The sequence below is a fragment of the Nerophis lumbriciformis genome, linkage group LG20, assembly GCF_033978685.3.
Source record: "Nerophis lumbriciformis linkage group LG20, RoL_Nlum_v2.1, whole genome shotgun sequence".
NCBI lineage: Eukaryota > Metazoa > Chordata > Actinopteri > Syngnathiformes > Syngnathidae > Nerophis > Nerophis lumbriciformis.
Genome location: NC_084567.2, coordinates 28,716,229 through 28,735,145, shown reverse-complemented (window position 1 = coordinate 28,735,145; position 18,917 = coordinate 28,716,229). Strand labels below are relative to the sequence as shown.

The following is an 18,917-nucleotide window of genomic DNA, read 5'->3' as shown; positions in this document are numbered from 1 at the left end:
AAACATATATAAGTCGCACTGGAGTATAAGTCGCATTTTTTGGGGAAATGTATTTGATAAAACCCAACACCAAGAATAGACATTTGAAAGGCAAAATAAATAAAGAATAGTGAACAACAGGCTGAATAAGTGTACGTTATACGAGGCATAAATAACCAACTGAGAACGTGCCTGGTATGTTAACCATACTTGCCAACCCTCCCGGATTTTCCGGGAGACTCCCGAAATTCAGTGCCTCTCCCGAAAACCTCCCGAAAGAAATTTTCTCTCGAAAATCTCCCGGAATTCAGCCGGAGCTGGAGGCTACGCCCCCTCCAGCTCCATGCGGACCTGAGTCCAGTGTGCGCACACAAGGAGACGAAGCAGAAGAACGAGACCATAGTCGAAGAGCGCAGGGGAGACACTTCTCCAGGGCCGATGTATGCTCGGGGCAACACCCTTCACCTTACCCGGCAGTGGGTTTCCACAGCGGACGACTTTAGGGTGAATGATGAGTCCAGCGATTAGTTGCAAATCTTGCTTTATTGATTGCTTGCACACAGCCAATCCAACACAAAACCAACTAGTCCCTCCCCGCACTCACGCTACCGCTCCCTCTCTTCTCTCGCCCACACACTCACTGACGTCACTCACCTGTGTGTGTATATGTGTAAATAAACGAACACTGAAATTCAAGTATTTCTTTTATTTATATATATATAATAAAATAAATAAATATATATATAGCTAGAATTCACTGAAAGTCAAGTATTTCATACATATATATATATAAATATATGTGTGTGTGTATATGTATATATATATATATATATATATATATATATATATATATATATATATATATATATATATATATATATATATATATATACAGTATATATATATATGAAATACTCGAGTTGGTGAATTCTAGCTGTAAATATACTCCTCCCCTCTTAACCACACCCCCCACCCCAACCACGTCCCCCACCTCCCGAAATCGGAGGTCTCAAGGTTGGCAAGTATGATGTTAACGTAACATATTATGGTAAGAGTCATTTAAATAACTATAACATATAGAACATGCTATACGTTTACCAAACAATCTGTCACTCCTAATCGCTAAATCCCATGAAATCTTATCCATCTAGTCTCTTACGTGAATGAGCTAAATAATATTATTTGATATTTTACGGTAATGTGTTAATAATTTCACACATAAGTCGCTCCTGAGTATAAGTCGCACCCCCAAACTATGAAAAAAACTGCGACTTATATCCCGAAAAATACGGTACATTTTTTTACAACAATAATAACAAATGTAGTCACAATATCTTTCTTTTACACATTAATATGGAAACAAGACGATTATTTAGCAAGAAATATGCAAGCATATTAACAAATGACTTTACGGTAACACGTTTGTTGTCAACACATTATTACTGAGCAACCATGACAGTGACGCGTCTATCACTCGTACACAACACAATAAGTTCCATGCAGTTTACGAGGTCGACGTCACATTCCTCCTCTTTGCCATCACTGGTACCCTATGGCAGTGGTTCTCAACCTTTTTTCAGTGATGTACCCCCTGTGAAATTGTTTTTAATTCAAGTACCCCCTAATCAGAGCAAAGCATTTCTGGTTGAAAAAAAGAGATAAAGAAGTAAAATACAGCACTATGTCATCAGTTTCTGATTTATTAAATTGTATAACAGTGCAAAATATTGCTCATTTGTAGTGGTCTTTCTTGAACTATTTGGGAAAAAAAGAGGTTTTTATTTATATTTATAAAGGATTTTTGAATTATTGCTATTTTTAGAATATTTTGAAAAAATCTCACGTACCCCTTGGCATACCTTCAAGTACCCCCAGGGGTACGCGTACCCCCATTTGAGAACCACTGCCCTATGGTATTGGCATCGCAGATCAAAAAAACTAAAAGGGCAAAGAAAAACAATCAATGGGTGCACTGCAAAAAGTCAGTGTTCAAAAACAAGAAAAAAAAATACAAACATTTGTGGTATTTTATTTGAACTAAGCAAAATTATCTGCCAACAGAACAAGAACATTTGGCTTGTCAAGACTTTCCAAAACAAGTGAAATTAGCTAACCTCAATGAACCCAAAAATACCTTAAAATAAGTATAATCTCACTAATAACAACTGTAGTACTATATGAGTACGTATTTTCTATTGTTTCATTGAAAATAAAACAGCAAAGTCCATTTGGCTGTCAACTGTTTTAATATTAGACACAATTGTGTCAAAGTCATGATTTTTTTTTTCATGCTTGAAATAAGAAATTATTACTTTAAAAAAAAGTAGTTTTATACTTGTGAGTGTTGATGACACAGCTTTGCAACAGTTGATATTCTAGTTTCAAGCATGTTTTACTCAATATAGGTCATCAAATCTCAGCAACAAGCTGTAATATCTTACTGAGATCATTTAGGACCAAAACCCTTAAAACAAGTAAAACACTCTAACATAAAATCTGCTTAGTGAGAAGAATTATCTTATCAGACAGAAAATAAGCAAATATCACCCTTATTTGAGATATTTAATCTTACTTAGATTTCAGTTTTTGCAGTGTGATATGTTCAGCTTTCAGGAATCCACTCAAAAACAAGATAAACTAATAATGTCAGATTAAAAGTACAAAAGCGTTTGGACTTTATGTTCGTTGACTGCAGTTTGAATGTGCTAATGGATGCGTATGTTCTTTTCTCCCCAGGAACTAATGTATGTCTCGGATAAGCCCAACTACCATTTGATCCGGACTCTTCTGGATTCTCTAGAGCAGGAGCTTCGACGGCTGGTGGATCCTCCTGATGGCACCAAAGAGCGCCCTGCCACTACATGCCAAGAACTTTTGCTCTGCCACCCGGAATACACCAGTGGTCAGTAAGCAAATACTGCAGTTAGCAAACTTGAACAGGTTTCTATCAAGTCAGACCTGAATGTCAAACGCAAGACGTAAATATGTACCGTTGAATAGAACAGTGTTTTTCAACTACTGTGCCGTGAGATACAGTCTGGTGTGCCATGGGAGATTATCTAATTTCACCTATTTGGGTTAAAAATATTTTTTGCAAACCAGTAATTATAGTCTGCAAATTATGTGTTGTTCTAGAGTGTCGATGCTGTCTAGAGCTCGGCAGAGTAACCGTGTAATACTCTTCCATATCAGTAAGTGGCAGCCGGTAGCTAATTGCTTTGTAGATGTCGGAAACAGCGGGAGGCAGGGTGCAGGTAAAAAGGTTTCTAATGCTTAAACCAAAAATAAACAAAAGGTGAGTGTCCCTAAGAAAAGGCATTGAAGCTTAGGGAAGGCTATGCAGAACAAAACTTAAACTGAACTGGCTACAAAGTAAACAAAAACAGAATGCTGGACGACAGCAAAGACTTACTGTGGAGCAAAGACGGGGTCCACAATGTACATCCGAACATGACTTGACAATCAACAATGTCCCCACAAAGAAGGATAAAAACAACTGAAATATTCTTGATTGCTAAAACAAAGTAGATGGGGGAAATATTGCTCGAAGGAAGACATTAAACTGCTACAGAAAAATACTAAAAAAAGAGAAAAAGCCACCAAAATAGGAGCGCAAGACAAGAACTAAAACACTACACACAAGAAAACAGCAAAAAACTCAATATAAGTCACGGCGTGATGTGACAGGTGGTGACAGTACACCTACTTTGAGACAAGAGCTATATTGATGCATGCTTGGTTATGGTGTAAAGTCATATCCAACAATTGTAACAACAACTTTTTACTGTCAACTGAGTTTCGTTTTTTTAATGATTTCTGCTGGTGGTGTGCCTCCGGATTTTTTCAACGCAAAAAATGTGCCTTGGCTCAAAAAAGATTGAAAAACAGTGGACTAGAATGTGTTAAATTTTTGTTCAGAATAAGCTACTTTGGCGACAGCTGATATGACTTTCTTTTCATTTTCTATGATAGAGTCACAGTGCAATAAACAGTGTTTAAAGGGTATCTGCACTTTTTTGGGTGGGGTTTTGGCTTTCGTTCACAATCATTATGAAAGACATGACAATGGATGTTATTGAGGTTTTGGTAACACTTTAGTATGGGGAACACATATTCACCATTAATTAGTTGCTTATTAACATGGAATTTAGTAAAATATTGGCTCTTAATTAGTCATTATTAAGTACTTATTAATGTCTTATTCTGTATGGCCTTATTATTACTAACCCTAACCTTAACCCTAACCAAATAACTCTAAATTAAGTCTTTGTTCCTTAGAATATGTTCTCCATAGTAAAGTGTTACCGAGGTTTTATACAAACGTTTGTATACATGATGTAAGTATATACGTAATGTACTAGTAATGGGCACAATTATTATAACATTTAGTATTTACGTATTTTGATCATTTTAAGCATGCGCGGCACAGTAATTTAAAAAACGCATCACAATGTTTGTTTTTGTTTTTTTCTTCATCACTGATTATTCCTGACTGTCGACTTCATGAGTGCCAACAAACACAATAAAACATCACTTACTGTGCAAGATCTGCTGTCATTAGGATGCCGACTGCTAGGATGTTTATATTTTCCCATTGAGGTGAAGAATTATTCATAATCCTAGCAAAGAAAAGGGGTGGGGTGGGAGGGAAGACTGTCTTTTTATGCTGTCCTCACCTGTTTCGGGTCTTTAAATGGCTGTCAAAGTTGTCGGAATACCTACTCAAATGTCTCATGTCCAGGTGAGTTGCATGATATATGATCTGGAATAAAATTACAGGGAGCAAGGAAGTGAGAAAACAGCAGACCACTCGATGACAGCTGCTATAAATAGTAGGGGTGTGGGAAAAAATCGATTCGAATTCAAATCGCGATTCTCACGTTGTGCGATTCAGAATCGATTCTCATTTTAAAAACATCAATTTTTTTATTTTTTTATTTTTTTATTTTATTTATTTATTTATTTATTTATGTATTTATTTATTTATTTATTATAAATTTCATTAATCAATCCAACAAAACAATACACAGCAATACCATAACAATGCAATCCAATTCCAAAACCAAACCCGACCCAGCAATACTCAGAACTGCAATAAACAGAGCAATAGAGAGTAGACACAAACACGACACAGAACAAACCAAAAGTAGTGAAACAAAAATGAATATTTTTAACAACAGTATCAATATTAGTTACAATTTCAACATAGCAGTGATTAAAAATCCCTCATTGACATTATCATTAGACATTTATAAAAAAATAAAATAAAAAAAAAAGAACAATAGTGTCACAGTGGCTTACACTTGCATCACATCTCATAAGCTTGACAACACACTGTGTCCAATATTTTCACAAAGATAAAATAAGTCATATTTTTGGTTCATTTAATAGTTAAAACAAATTTACATTATTGCAATCAGTTGATAAAACATTGTCCTTTACAATTATAAAAGCTTTTTACAAAAATCTACTACTCTGCTTGCATGTCAGCAGACTGGGGTAGATCCTGCTGAAATCCTATGTATTGAATGAATAGAGAATTGTTTTGAATCGGAAAAATATCGTTTTTGAATCGAGAATCGCGTTGAATCGAAAAAAATCGATTTTGAATCGAATCGTGACCCCAAGAATCGATATTGAAACGAATTGTGGGACACCCAAAGATTTGCAGCGCTCATAAATAGTCTGCGTTAGCACTCATAATAACAATATCACTAATACTTGGTCAATATTCAAATTACGAAATGTAAATGGAGTATTGTTGCAGCTTTCCGAATGGTTATTTAATGGATATTATTGGGGGAAATAGAGGAGCTCCCATTGGCTCGGCTGTAAGCAGACTTTTATTTACTTTTATTTATTTAGAATGGATTTTTCATTTTTTTTAAATACATCCGTTGTCATAATACTTGTGAACGGTAGGCAAAATTCCAAAAAAAGTGCATTTTCCCTTTAAGTTGAGCGTCCATTGATTTCACTTGGGGAGCATAGAGCGGGGTTGTTTTACTGCAGCCAAACTAGACAGTCATTGGATAAATTTTCGGCTTTGTCCTGCCCACCGGACGCCGAGCGTCTCTGGAACATACTTGCCAACCCTCCTGATTTTCCCGGGAGACTCCCGAATTTCAGTCCCCCTCCCGAAAATCTCCCGAGGCAACCATTCTCCTGAATTTCTCCCGATTTCCACCCGGACAACAATATTGGGGGCGTGCCTTAAAGGCACTGCCTTTAGCGTCCTCTACAACCTGTCGTCACGTCCGCTTTTCCTCCATACAAACAGCGTGCCGGCCCAATCTCTTGATATATGCGGCTTTTGCACACCTAATGCATACTTGGTCAACAGCCATACAGGTCACACTGAGAGTGGCGGCATAAACAACTTTAACACTGTTACAAATATGCGCCACACTGTGAACCCACACCAAACAAGAATGACAAACACATTTCGGGAGAACATCCGCACCGTAACACAACATAAACACAACAGAACAAATACCCAGAACCCGTTGCAGCACTAACTCTTCCGGGATGCTACAATATACACCCACCCCGCCCACCTCCGGAATTCGGAGGTCTCAAGGTTGGCAAGTATGCTCTGGAAGTGTACGGAGAGTGGGCTTGGCTTCAGCTGGGATTTTTGCATGATAATTGAATGATCTGTCTGAGGCTGAATCCCTTTTTTGATTGACAGCAAAATGAGCATATCAGCGATCTTAGAATTTAAACCACTGCGGGAGATTTTTCAAGTTTCACTTTGTTGTTCAGGATATTTTTTTCATGGCTGAGAGAGCCATGAAACTCAAACATTTTGAAATGTATTTCAGTGAGAGCAAGATGATATTGTTTTACCACTGAATACCATTAAATGCATGCAGAGTATAAGTCTAAATATATTCTTCATATAAACATTTTTATATGTCCTAATTTATGCTGGGTGTGATATTTCATTTGTAATTATTACACAAATTGCTTGTCAGTTTTGGAGACACTTTCATCCTCACGTTTGTCTTTAGGAACGTATTACATCGACCCAAACCAAGGGAGCCCTGCTGATGCTCTGCTGGCCTATTGCATCTTCTCCAGCACACCAACACAAACCTGCCTTCATCCTCAACCTTCTCAGGTGAAGAACAAAAAACCTGAAAATAATTTGCATGTCTTGATCATTACTTTCCACCTAATCTTGATCATTTGTGTTTTTGTTTTTTTAATTTAATTACTAGCAGTGTTCTCACAGAACAGCAATCTATTTGTGGTGGTGTTAAATTTACATCATCGTACAATTTGCACAAATAACTATGTATTTAAAATGCTTAAAAAGAGTTATAAAAATATTTAAAGACAAATCTGTGTTATTAGTATCAAAATATCTTATTATTCATACTTTATATGGTTTTTCTGTACTTTTCAATTGTTGTTGCTTATTTAACTACTACAATGTAATACAGGCTGCACTCTATACACATCTGGTTTATATACATAGATTATTCTGTCTTCACTGAACATTAGAATTTAGATTAGCAGATATTTAAACGGTCCTTTAGATTAAAGATGACAATAGCTCATTTGGAATTTGAAGCCTGCAACATGTTTAAAAAAAGCTGGCACAAGTGGCAAAAAAGTCTTAGAAAGTTGAAGAATGCTCATCAAACACTTATTTAGAACATCCCACAGGTGAACAGGCTAATTGGGAACAGGTGGGTGCCACGATTCGATATAAAAGCAGCTTCCATGAAATGCTCAGTCATTCACAAACAAGGATGGGGCGAGGGTCACCACTTTGTGAACAAATGCATGAGCAAATTGTCGAACAGTTTAAGAACAACATTTCTCAACGAGCTACTGCAAGGAATTTGGGGATTTCACCATCTACGGACCGTAATATCATCAAAAGGTTCAGAGAATCTGGAGAAATCACTGCACGTAAGCGATGATATTATGGACCTTCGATCCCTCAGGCGGTAAAGGATATTACCACATGGGCTCAGGAACACTTCAGAAAACCACTGTCAGTAACTACAGTTTGTCGCTACATCTGTAAGTGCAAGTTAAAACTCTACTATGCAAAGCAAAAGCCATTTATCAACAACACCCAGAAACGCCGCCGGCTTCGCTGGGCCCCGAGCTCATCTATGATGGACTGATGCTAAGTGTAAAAGTGTTCTGTGGTCTGACGAGTCCACATTTCAAATTGTTTTTGGAAACTGTGGACGTCCTGTACTCCGGACCAAAGAGGAAAAAAAACATCCGGATTGTTCAAGGCGGAAAGTTCAAAAGCCAGCATCTGTGATGGTATGGGGGTGTATTAGTGCCCAAGGCATGGGTAACTTACACATTTGTAAAGGCACCATTAATGCTGAAAGGTACTTACAGGTTTTGGAGCAACATATGTTGCCATCCAAGCAACGTTACCATGGACGCCCCTGCTTATTTCAGCAAGACAATGCCAAGCCACGTGTTACAACAGCGTGGCTTCATAGTAAAAGAGTGCGGGTACTAGACTGGCCTCCCTGTAGTCCAGACCTGTCTCCCATTGAAAATGTGTGGCGCAATATGAAGCCTAAAATACGACAATAGAGAACCTGGACTGTTGAACAACTTAAGCTGTACATCAAGCAAGAATGGGAAATAATTCCACCTGAAAAGGTTCAAAAATTGGTCTCCTCAGTTCCCAAACGTTTATTGAGTGTTGTTAAAAGGAAAGGCCATGTAACACAGTGGTAAAAATGCCCCTGTGCCAACTTTTTTGCAATGTGTTGCTGCCATTAAATTCTAAGTTAATTATTATTCGCAAAAAATAATGAAGTTTCTCAGTTCAAACATTAAATATCTTGTCTTTGCAGTCTATTCAATTGAATATAGGTTTAAAAGGATTTGCAAATCATTGTATTCTGTTTTTATTTACGAATTACACAATGTGCCAACTTCACTGGTTTTGGGTTTTGTACTATTCTTTTTCTTTGTCTCTGCCTGCAGCTGCCCATGAAAGCCTGGATGGAGGATTCTTCTGCTGACGGCTCTTTCCAGTGGCTCAGCAGGTTGGACCAAGGCTTTCACGTGAGTAACACCTCAGGAACAAACTACTGGCTGCTCTGGTTTTAAGATGTATGGTGGTTGTGACACACTCCCGTAAATGAACAACACAGTAGGACAATTAAAAGAGAACTGCCTTGTAGTTATATGCGTAGAGTAGGAGAACACGTATTTCCGTCACTTTTGTTCCTTTTAGTGAACTTAAAAAGAAAGATTCAAATTGTTGTTAAAATAAATTATTACATCCCTAATATTTGTACGTAAGCCAAATATGCTTGGCAACAATACCAGAGCCAACTGAACAACTCTTCTATTTGTTGTCTTTTCTACTGCTTCCAAGAGAGGAACAAAACATGTGTCATACATGTAAGTATTTGCAATGTACAACACTTTATAGATTATTTACAGTTACATCAAAATTGAAAATGAAAAAAAATATTGAACTTTCTTCCTCTCGGTTACACTTCTGCATCATGCATTTGTTGCATTAACCATTTTCATCATTTTATTTGAAAACATTTAGTTGTAGTATAGTAAGTCATCATGTCCACCACAGAGGACAATACGAAAATGTGTTGTTTTCGGTATCCTAAAAATATATTTATGTTACCAAAACAAACTAAAACTAAGGTTGTCAAAAGTGTTGATACTTTGATACCAAGTGGATATTAACATACTGAAGAAGTCGCGTGCTCGCGGCCCCACGGATACATACGCCAGGTGTGCAGAGTTGACAAAGGTTTAATAGTTTTTTCTCCACAGCTCATCAGACAAACGTTCGTGCTCGACTTTTCAGTCTCTCCCATACTCCTCTTCCTCCTGCACTGTTAAAGACACCAGAGGATTAGATTAACACGTACCACCTGTGAAATCTAATCACCTGCCAGCTGTGTCTCGCCGTCAGCACATGCCCCGCCCCTATCCGATGGTGCTCGTCCTCAGCACCATAGACAGCGGCAGTGACCTTTGCTCCTGCAAGCGCGCTGGCCACATCTCCCTCCACACACACACAAAAAAAAAATGCACTGAAGACAGTACATCACTTTTTCCTCTGCGAGCCACTTCAAATTTTGGAGCGTGAGCACTAAGTCAGCGTCCATATATTTATTTATTCATGGTTGCCTGTCACAAATGCAGATTTGGTGCTTCCAGTTCGCCCTGGCTCATATACAAATTAAAATATAAGTGTGGCAGTGTAGCATAACTGTAGGTGTAGTGTAACTCCGCTTCCCAACACACCCCATTTGGGCCTGGTTTGCCAGAGAATAAGAGGTAGCAGAAATGATCTGTGATGAGCTTCAGCCACTTTGTCGCTATATTTAGCAAGTAGAGGTACATATAAAAAGTGAAAGAGAGGTGTATCTCGCGTCATGCATTTATAGCGGAGATCCGTCACCACTAGCCTGGCATGCAGAAAAACCTCCAGAAGCGTGCAACCCAACCTTTATCACTTGTGTGCCAAGAAAACCAAGCTTAGAGACACCTGAGATCGGTAGGCTGTGAGTTCAAACCCCGGCCGAGTCATACCAAAGACTATAAAATTGGGACCCATTACCTCCCTGCTTGGCACTCAGCATCAAGGGTTGGAATTGGGGGTTAAATCACCAGAATTATTCCCGAGCGCGGCCACCGCTGCTGCTCGCTGCTCCCCTCACCTCCCAGGGGATGGAACAAGGGGATGGGGTCAAATGCAGAGGGTAATTTCACCACACCTAGTGTGTGTGTGACTATCAGTGGTACTTTAACTTTAACTATTGTGTCATTTGACAACACTTTAAACACCACTGCTGTACTTATTTCCCCATGAATGCCAGGTGTGGCCTGGGGGCCATTTGCTGAACGCATATCTAAAATAAACAAAAAAGACCTGCAAAAATGTAAAAATAGCGCAAAAAGGCATACATAATGCACTGCATGTATGAAATGTTGTTACTAAAAAAGAATAAACATAGATGTGTCTTTAAATCATACTTGCCAACCCTCCCGGATTTTCCGGGAGACTCCCGAAAACCTCCCGGAAGAAATTTTCTCCCGAAATTCTCCCGGAATTCAGCTGGAGCTGGAGGCCACGCCCCCTCCAGCTCCATGCGCACACAAGGAGACGAAGCAGAAGAATGAGACCGTAGTCGAAGAGCGCAGGGGAGACACTTCTCCAGGGCCGATGTATGCTCGGGGCAACACCCTTCACCTTACCAGTGGGTCTCCACAGCGGACGACTTTAGGGTGAATGATGAGTCCAGCGATTAGTTGCAAATCTTGCTTTATTGATTGCTTCCAATACAAAACCAACTAGTCCCTCCCCGCACTCACGCTACCCCGCTCCCTCTCTTCTCTCGCCCACACACTCACTGACGTCACTCACCTCACATGCTGTCACCTATTAAAGGGCCACACACACACATACTCTATTCTCATAACACACAGTACAGTTAGTAGAAGAACTGTGTTTTCATTACTGTGTATTTGATAGGTGCCATTGCCCCGGAATTGTATTGCATTGTACTTTCAAGTACAACAATGAGTAGATGAGTGTTATGTGTGTGTATATGTGTAAATAAATGAACACTGAAATTCAAGTATTTATTTTATTTATATATATAATAAAATATATAAATATATATATATATAGCTAGAATTCACTGAAAGTCAAGTATTTCATACATACATACATACATACATATATATATATATATGTATGTATATATATATATATATATATATATATATATATATATATATATATATATATATATATATATATATATATATATATATGTATATATATATGTATATATATGTATATATATATATATATATGTACATATTTATATGTATATATATATATATATATATATATATATAAATATATATATATATGAAATACTCGAGTATACTGAAAGAATATTAAGAACAACAGTGTTTGTTTTATATACTACTTGAAGGCTCGATGCCACTGCTGTTCTTTTTAGAATGTAAAATAGTTGACTAGTGCTGTTCTTTATGAGCATATTTATAAGCTCAGTCGTGTTTGTTTTGAAATACATGGAGGTTATAGAACACTACTGTTCTTTTTTAAATGTATACCTTTTGGTAGCCGATAATGCAATTTTAATTATGTGCAAAAAGATGTTGAAGCACTGTGATGTTAAGTAATTGACACATTCAAACAGTGAATTTAAAAGTACATGATTCTGATGATTCAGTTTTAAAACTTTTGTTGTGGTATCAAATAAGTATCAATTATTGTGGAAATTCATAGGTACCGTATAGACTGCGGCATTTATGGTTTATTTATTGCACCGGTCGCCCAGAGGTGGGGGGGGGGGTCCCCACATCTGCGGTCCCCTTCAAGGTTTCTCATTGTCATCCCATTGGGTTGAGGTTGTTCTTGCCCTGATGTGGGATCTGAGCCGAGGATGTCGTTGTGGCTTGTGCAGCCCTTTGAGACTCTCGTGATTTAGGGCTATATAAGTAAAATTTGATTGATTGATTGATTGATGGTTTTCTGAGAACCTTATCACAAACTATTCCATTACATTACATACTGTACATACATGTAATACTTCTTTGGCCCATGAAACAAGGTTGGTCGCATGGCAGCCGTGTTGGGCAGACAGAATTTCTGTGTTATTGGACAAAACCCAGCAAATGCCAGGATGTCCCCTCTACAGCACCTCAGGTTATATTATTTTAGATGTAAAACATACTATTATTAATGCAGAGCACTGAAACTTCAAAATAACCACAAACAAAACCCAAAACCAGTGAAGTTAGCACGTTGTGTAAATCATAAATAAAAACATTATACAATAATTTGCAAATCCTTTTCAACTTATATTCAATTGAATAGACTGCAAAGACAAGATATTTAATGTTCGAACTGAGAAACGTATATTTTATTTTTGCAAATAATCATTAACTTAGAATTTAATGGCAGCAACACATTGCAAACAAGTTGGCACAGTGGCATTTTTACCGTTGTGTTACATGGCCTTTCCTTTTAACAACACTCAGTAAACGTTTGGGAACTGAGGAGACCAATTTTTGAAGCTTTTCAGGTGGAATTATTTCCCATTCTTGCTTGATGTACACCTTAAGTTGTTGAACTACATCAAGTACCGCCTCAGAAAAACTTGGCTCTCCAAGTACCACCATAATAACCAACATTAAATTACAGCAGCGTAGTAGGCCCAAGTATTCATTAAAAACAAGCCAGAAGTTTTATTTAACAAGTGTATTTAATATTTTTGGCCACTCTAAGATTACACACAGTTTGCACAGTAACACTGTGTTTGAGCAAAGCAATATAAAACAATTCAATCAAGTGATTCTTTGGCGTACCACTAGATGGATCCCGTGTACCACTAATTGTACACGTACTACAGTTTAGGAATCACTGTGCTGTGGTATTGGCTGCATACTTGCCAACCCTCCCGGATTTTCCGGGAGACTCCCGAAATTCAGCGCCTCTCCCGAAAATCTCCCGAAATTCAGTCCGCTTTCCCACAATATAAACAGCATACCTGCCCAATCACGTTATAACTGTAGAATGATGGAGGGCGACTTCTTGGTTTCTTATGTGGGTTTATTGTTATGCAGTTTCATTAACGTCTTCCCAGCGCGGCAACAACACACAACAACAGCAGTCACGTTTTCGTCTACCGTAAAGCAGTTCGTCTGCCGTAAACAGCAATGTTGTGACACTCTTAAACAGGACAATACTGCCATCTAGTGCATTTGATGAAAGCACTTTTGTGCGTGCCACACAGCAATGCATCATCAGAGAGAGTGTTCAGCATGGTTAGAAAAATAGTGACAGAGAATAGAACAAGGATGGACAATTCAACCCTTAACTCAACAATGAGTAGATGAGTGTTGTGTGTGTGTATATGTGTAAATAAATGAACACTGAAATTCAAGTATTTATTTTATATATATATATATATATATATATATATATATATATATATATATATATATATATATATATATATATATATATATATATATATATACATATATATATATATATATATACATATATATATATATATATATACTGTATATATGTGTATATATATATATATATACATATATATATATATATATGTCTTAATAAGGTTATCCAAAAAATAGTGCTCGATACCGTAGTAGAGCGCAATATATGTATGTGTGGGGGAAAAAAAATCACAAGACTATTTCATCTCTACAGGCCTGTTTCATGAGGGGGGTTCCCTCAATCATCAGGAGATTTTAATGGGAGCATTCACATACCATGGTTTATATAGGGCACAGAGTGGGTGGGTACAGGCTGGCGTAGGGGCGTGGTGATTGGCTCATGTGTTACCTAGGAGGTGTTTCCGTCTGTGGCGGCATGCTGTTACAATTAAATCACTGTTACATTAAAATCTCCTGATGATTGAGGGAACCCCCCTCATGAAACAGGCCTGTAGAGATGAAATAGTCTTGTGATTTTTTTTCCCACACATACATATATATATATATATATATATGAAATACTTGACTTGGTGAATTCTAGCTGTAAATATACTCCTCCCCTCTTAACCACGCCCCCCCCCCCCCACCCACCCACCCACCCACACACACACACACCTCCCGAAATCAGAGGTCTCAAGGTTGGCAAGTATGATTGGCTGTGATGATATAGAAGGGAAGATAAATACATCTTCACAAAGTAAGAAGTCATTTACTCAGTTCAAATATACTGAACTAATGTATAAATCACAACAAACTGGAATTCCAGAAGTTGACATGTTACGTTTCTGCTGTTCAGTTCGTCTATCCAGGTGCCAGTGTGGTCCAGATGCGTTTTCTCAGGTTGCAAAGTAGCACGGCCACGCAGAAGATGACCTACTCCTGCCACCCAGGACACATATTGGGTCAGTCGCAAAGGGACATCAAATTCCTCACTGATACAAGACAGCAAAGTTTCCTGGGAGCGGTTCAAGACTGTGTGGTATGTGCAAAATGATTCTATGAAAAATGCTTTTGGGTTTGCTCCACAGTTTAAAAGACTCTTACTGTCATCAGTGTTCCAACAAACAGCATAGGTAGTGTTGTTTGACAAAAGATGGATTAACACATTAGTCTGTGGGATGGAGCAGAAGTAAAGATTAATGTCGTTGTTGTATTGTATTGTATTGTCCAATGCATCCATACATCCATTTTCTACCGCTTGTCCCTTTCGGAATACCGGGGGGGGCTGGAGCCTATCCCAGCTGCACTTGGGCGGAAGGCAGGGTATTAGTATTTATTTTGGACCCCAACAGGGACAAGTGGTAGACAATGGATGTATGGATGTTTAAAAAACAAAACAAGAAGAAAAAAACTACAGCAACAACAAAAAGAGTAATGACAATGTAAATAATAACAATATAGTGATGGGTTTTGAACATTAATACAGTAACAATGTTTACATCACATGTTTAGAGTTTCACATTCTAATATGTTCGAAAATGAGTAGAGAGAACTAGAGTTTATTGAATCCAACCCCTTTTCCGTCAATAAATACTTTCTATTACAATTGTTCACTTCCTTTTTTTCAGTCTTTAACACAACAAAAAAATGTAATAAATACATAAATATCAGTAGAGTTCACTTTAATAGATAGTTTTACTGTATGGTTCGCATAATTTACATAATATGTGATGGATTAGGTATCATTCATATTGTCATCTTCAAAAAGGTTCAATATGTTTATCAGGATTCTTCTTTCTTGTACTTTGTAAGCACATTGCATTTAAACCGTTTTTTTTTTACTGGATTATATTAATACATAGTTTGACTTCTTTGCATAATCCATTCCACAATTGAATTCCACATGCTGATATACTAAAGGTTGTAAGTGTTGTACATGCATACAAATGTTAAGTTACATGTTTCCCTTTGTTGTATTTCTCCTCTTTTGTTGAGAATGGTTGTACATTATTGGGTAGTGGGTTATAGTTTGCTTCGTACATCATTTTAGCTGTTGGCAAATGCACCAAATCATTTAATTTTAGTATTTTTGATACAATAAATAAAGGGTTTGTTGTGTGTTTTTCTGACATCTTTTGTAACACAGATAATGAATGAAGCATGCTTTTGTAGTTATTTCCCCATATTTTACACAATAACTTAGATATGGTAACACTAGCGAGCAGTAGAGAATATGGAGTGATTTTTGGGTCCAGAGCATATTTAGCTCGGTTCATTATTGAAACATTTCTTGCCACCTTATGTTGTATATTTTTACATAAGATTTCCAGTACTTTTTTTCCTGTTGTTACAACTACCAATTGTATTTATTTTCCCCCTGTCAATATCCACTCTGTCTATTTTTATTTGTGTTTGACTTTCTCTCTGTTTGACATGCATTCAAGTAAAATGCTTGGACATACTTGCCAACCCTCCCGGATTTTCCGGGAGACTCCCGAAATTCAGTGCCTCTCCCGAAAACCTCCCGGGACAAATTTTCTCCCGAAAATCTCCCGAAATTCAGGCACACAATACAAACAGCGTACCTGCCCAATGACGTTATAACTGTAGAATGATCGAGGGCGAGTTCTTGGTTTCTTATGTGGGTTTATTGTTAGGCAGTTTCATTAACGTCCTCCTAGCACGGTAACAACACACAACAGCAGTCACGTTTTCGTCTACCGTAAAGCAGTCCGTCTGCCGTAAACAGCAATGTTGTGACACTCTTAAACAGGACAATACTGCCATCTAGTGCATTTGATGAAAGCACTTTTTGCGTGCCACACAGCAACGCATCATCAGAGAGGGCGTTCAGGATGGTTAGAAAAATAGCGACAAATAGAACAAGGATGGACAATTCAACCCTTAACTCAACAATGAGTAGATGAGTGTTATGTGTGTGTATATGTGTAAATAAATGAACACTGATATATATATATATATATATATATATATATGTATATATATATATATATATATATATATATATATATATATATATATATATATATATAAAATACTTGACTTGGTGAATCCTAGCTGTAAATATACTCCTCCCCTCTTAACCACACCCCCACCCCCCACCTCCCGAAATCGGAGGTCTCAAGGTTGGCAAGTATGTGCTTGGATGACATTCTGACAGTAAAATTGCATGTCTACAAATATTGGAGTCTTTTCTTAAGAACATTTTAATTATACATGCAAGTAATCACCTGCGATTAATCATAATTAATCCAAATTCCAAAATGTGATTAATCTGATTATAAAAATAGTTATTCTTCAGCCATAGTCTTAATTTGACATATTATCATGATAAAATTGTATCTGGTAGGTCTTTGTCAGGACAAAAACATTTGTTTGCCAACACTCGTCAAATTTAATCAACACTGTTGAAAGTCCAAGTTGACAATTGACACAAACTGATAAAACAATTGAGACATTTTTTAATAACTGCATGAATTGTTCAAGGTCAGTAGTTTAAACAACTGGCAACCAACATACTCATGATTATGTACCTTGACACACTTAAATGTCAACCATTTAAAAAAATTACAATATATATGACATCATGGGGGTGGCTTTGAATTGGATGAAAAGCTGCGTAATGAAGAGGAAATAATTTGTCACGATAAAACACGTCGCTTGAAAATCGTTTGTGGCGCACCACAAGGGTCAATACTTGGACCAACAGTGTTTATTTTATATATGAGATGATCAAAAAAATAAGCGTGATATTAAATAAAATGATGTTGGAGCACTTATGTACCGCAATAATATAAGGGGTATGATATATAGGGTTTAACAAGTGACCATAGCAAATCTGATTCAACACTCATCTTATATAGTAACGGTTATGGTTTAATATTTTTCCAACATGTATAACAAACTTTGTTTAGTGTGGTTTGCTTCCTGTGTTGCCAGGCTGATGAAAATACGGTTTCTGGAGTCCGAGAATCAGTGTTTGAGTTTGAGGACCTCAGCCTGCTTCCCCTGAGAGACGTGGCACCGATGGGAGGTGGAAACTTTTCACATCAATTCGGCTTCAGTGTCGGACCGGTTTGTTTTAGTTAGGATAGTTTGACACATGGGGCCATCCCAGAAGACAAACGTCTCATCTCGCTTCTGAGAATGACACTTCTTGTTTTTGTACTCGGGAACATCATCTCTCCTTTTCTCATAGAGAACTGTGTTGTTTACAGACACTCTAAAACTGTACGGAATAATTTAAAATGTCTTGTTTTTAAGTTTCCAATGCGTTGTTTGACATAATGTATATAAGGTGTGTATCACAGTTAGCCTATTTTGTATATGCTACTTACCAAACGTTTGGGGTATTCATTCGGCTGTCAGGTTGAAAGTTCATGATGAACCTAAAAAGTTAAACCTAAAAACCGATTCTTAAAAACGTCTAACACCAAGTCAAGTTCTACGCCTGCATGCAGGTCCTGAGAGGCAAATTGTAAATATTGTTTAGGTGACATCTGATTGCATAACAATTACATTTGTGGTAAAAAAAAGTTTACATACACTTGTAAAGAACATAATGTCATGGCTGTCTTGAATTTCCAATATTTTCTACAACTCTTGTTTTTTTTTGTGATAGAGCGATTGGAGCACCTACTGGTTGGTCACAAAAAACATTCATGAAGTTTTGTTCTTTTATGAATTAATTATGGGTCTACTGAAAATGTGACCAAATCTGCTGGGTCAAAAGTATACATACAGCAATGTTAATATTTGCTTACATGTCCCTTGGCAAGTTTCACTGCAATAACGCGCTTTTGGTAGCCATCCACAAGCTTCTGGTTGAGTTTTTGACCACTCCTCTTGACAAAATTGGTGCAGTTCAGCTAAATTTGTTGGTTTCTGACATGGACTTGTTTCTTCAGCATTGTCCATGTCAGGACTTTGGGAAGGCCATTCTAAAA

At 37.4% G+C, this 18,917-nt stretch overlaps 1 protein-coding gene across 1 annotated transcript in view; it reads left to right on the top strand.

Annotated features, from left to right (window-relative positions):
• LOC133619798 (collagen alpha-1(II) chain-like) overlaps positions 1 to 18,504 on the top strand; it is a 36,004-nt gene extending 17,500 nt beyond the window's left edge. Inside the window, exons 12-16 of the mRNA XM_061981058.2 lie at positions 2,716 to 2,881; positions 6,993 to 7,102; positions 8,956 to 9,036; positions 14,807 to 14,989; positions 17,911 to 18,504. Of these exons, the coding sequence (XP_061837042.1) occupies positions 2,716 to 2,881; positions 6,993 to 7,102; positions 8,956 to 9,036; positions 14,807 to 14,989; positions 17,911 to 18,060 (690 nt within the window). The 3' untranslated portion in view covers positions 18,061 to 18,504. The remainder of the gene's footprint in view (positions 1 to 2,715; positions 2,882 to 6,992; positions 7,103 to 8,955; positions 9,037 to 14,806; positions 14,990 to 17,910) is intronic.
• The last annotated feature ends 413 nt before the right edge of the window (positions 18,505 to 18,917 follow it).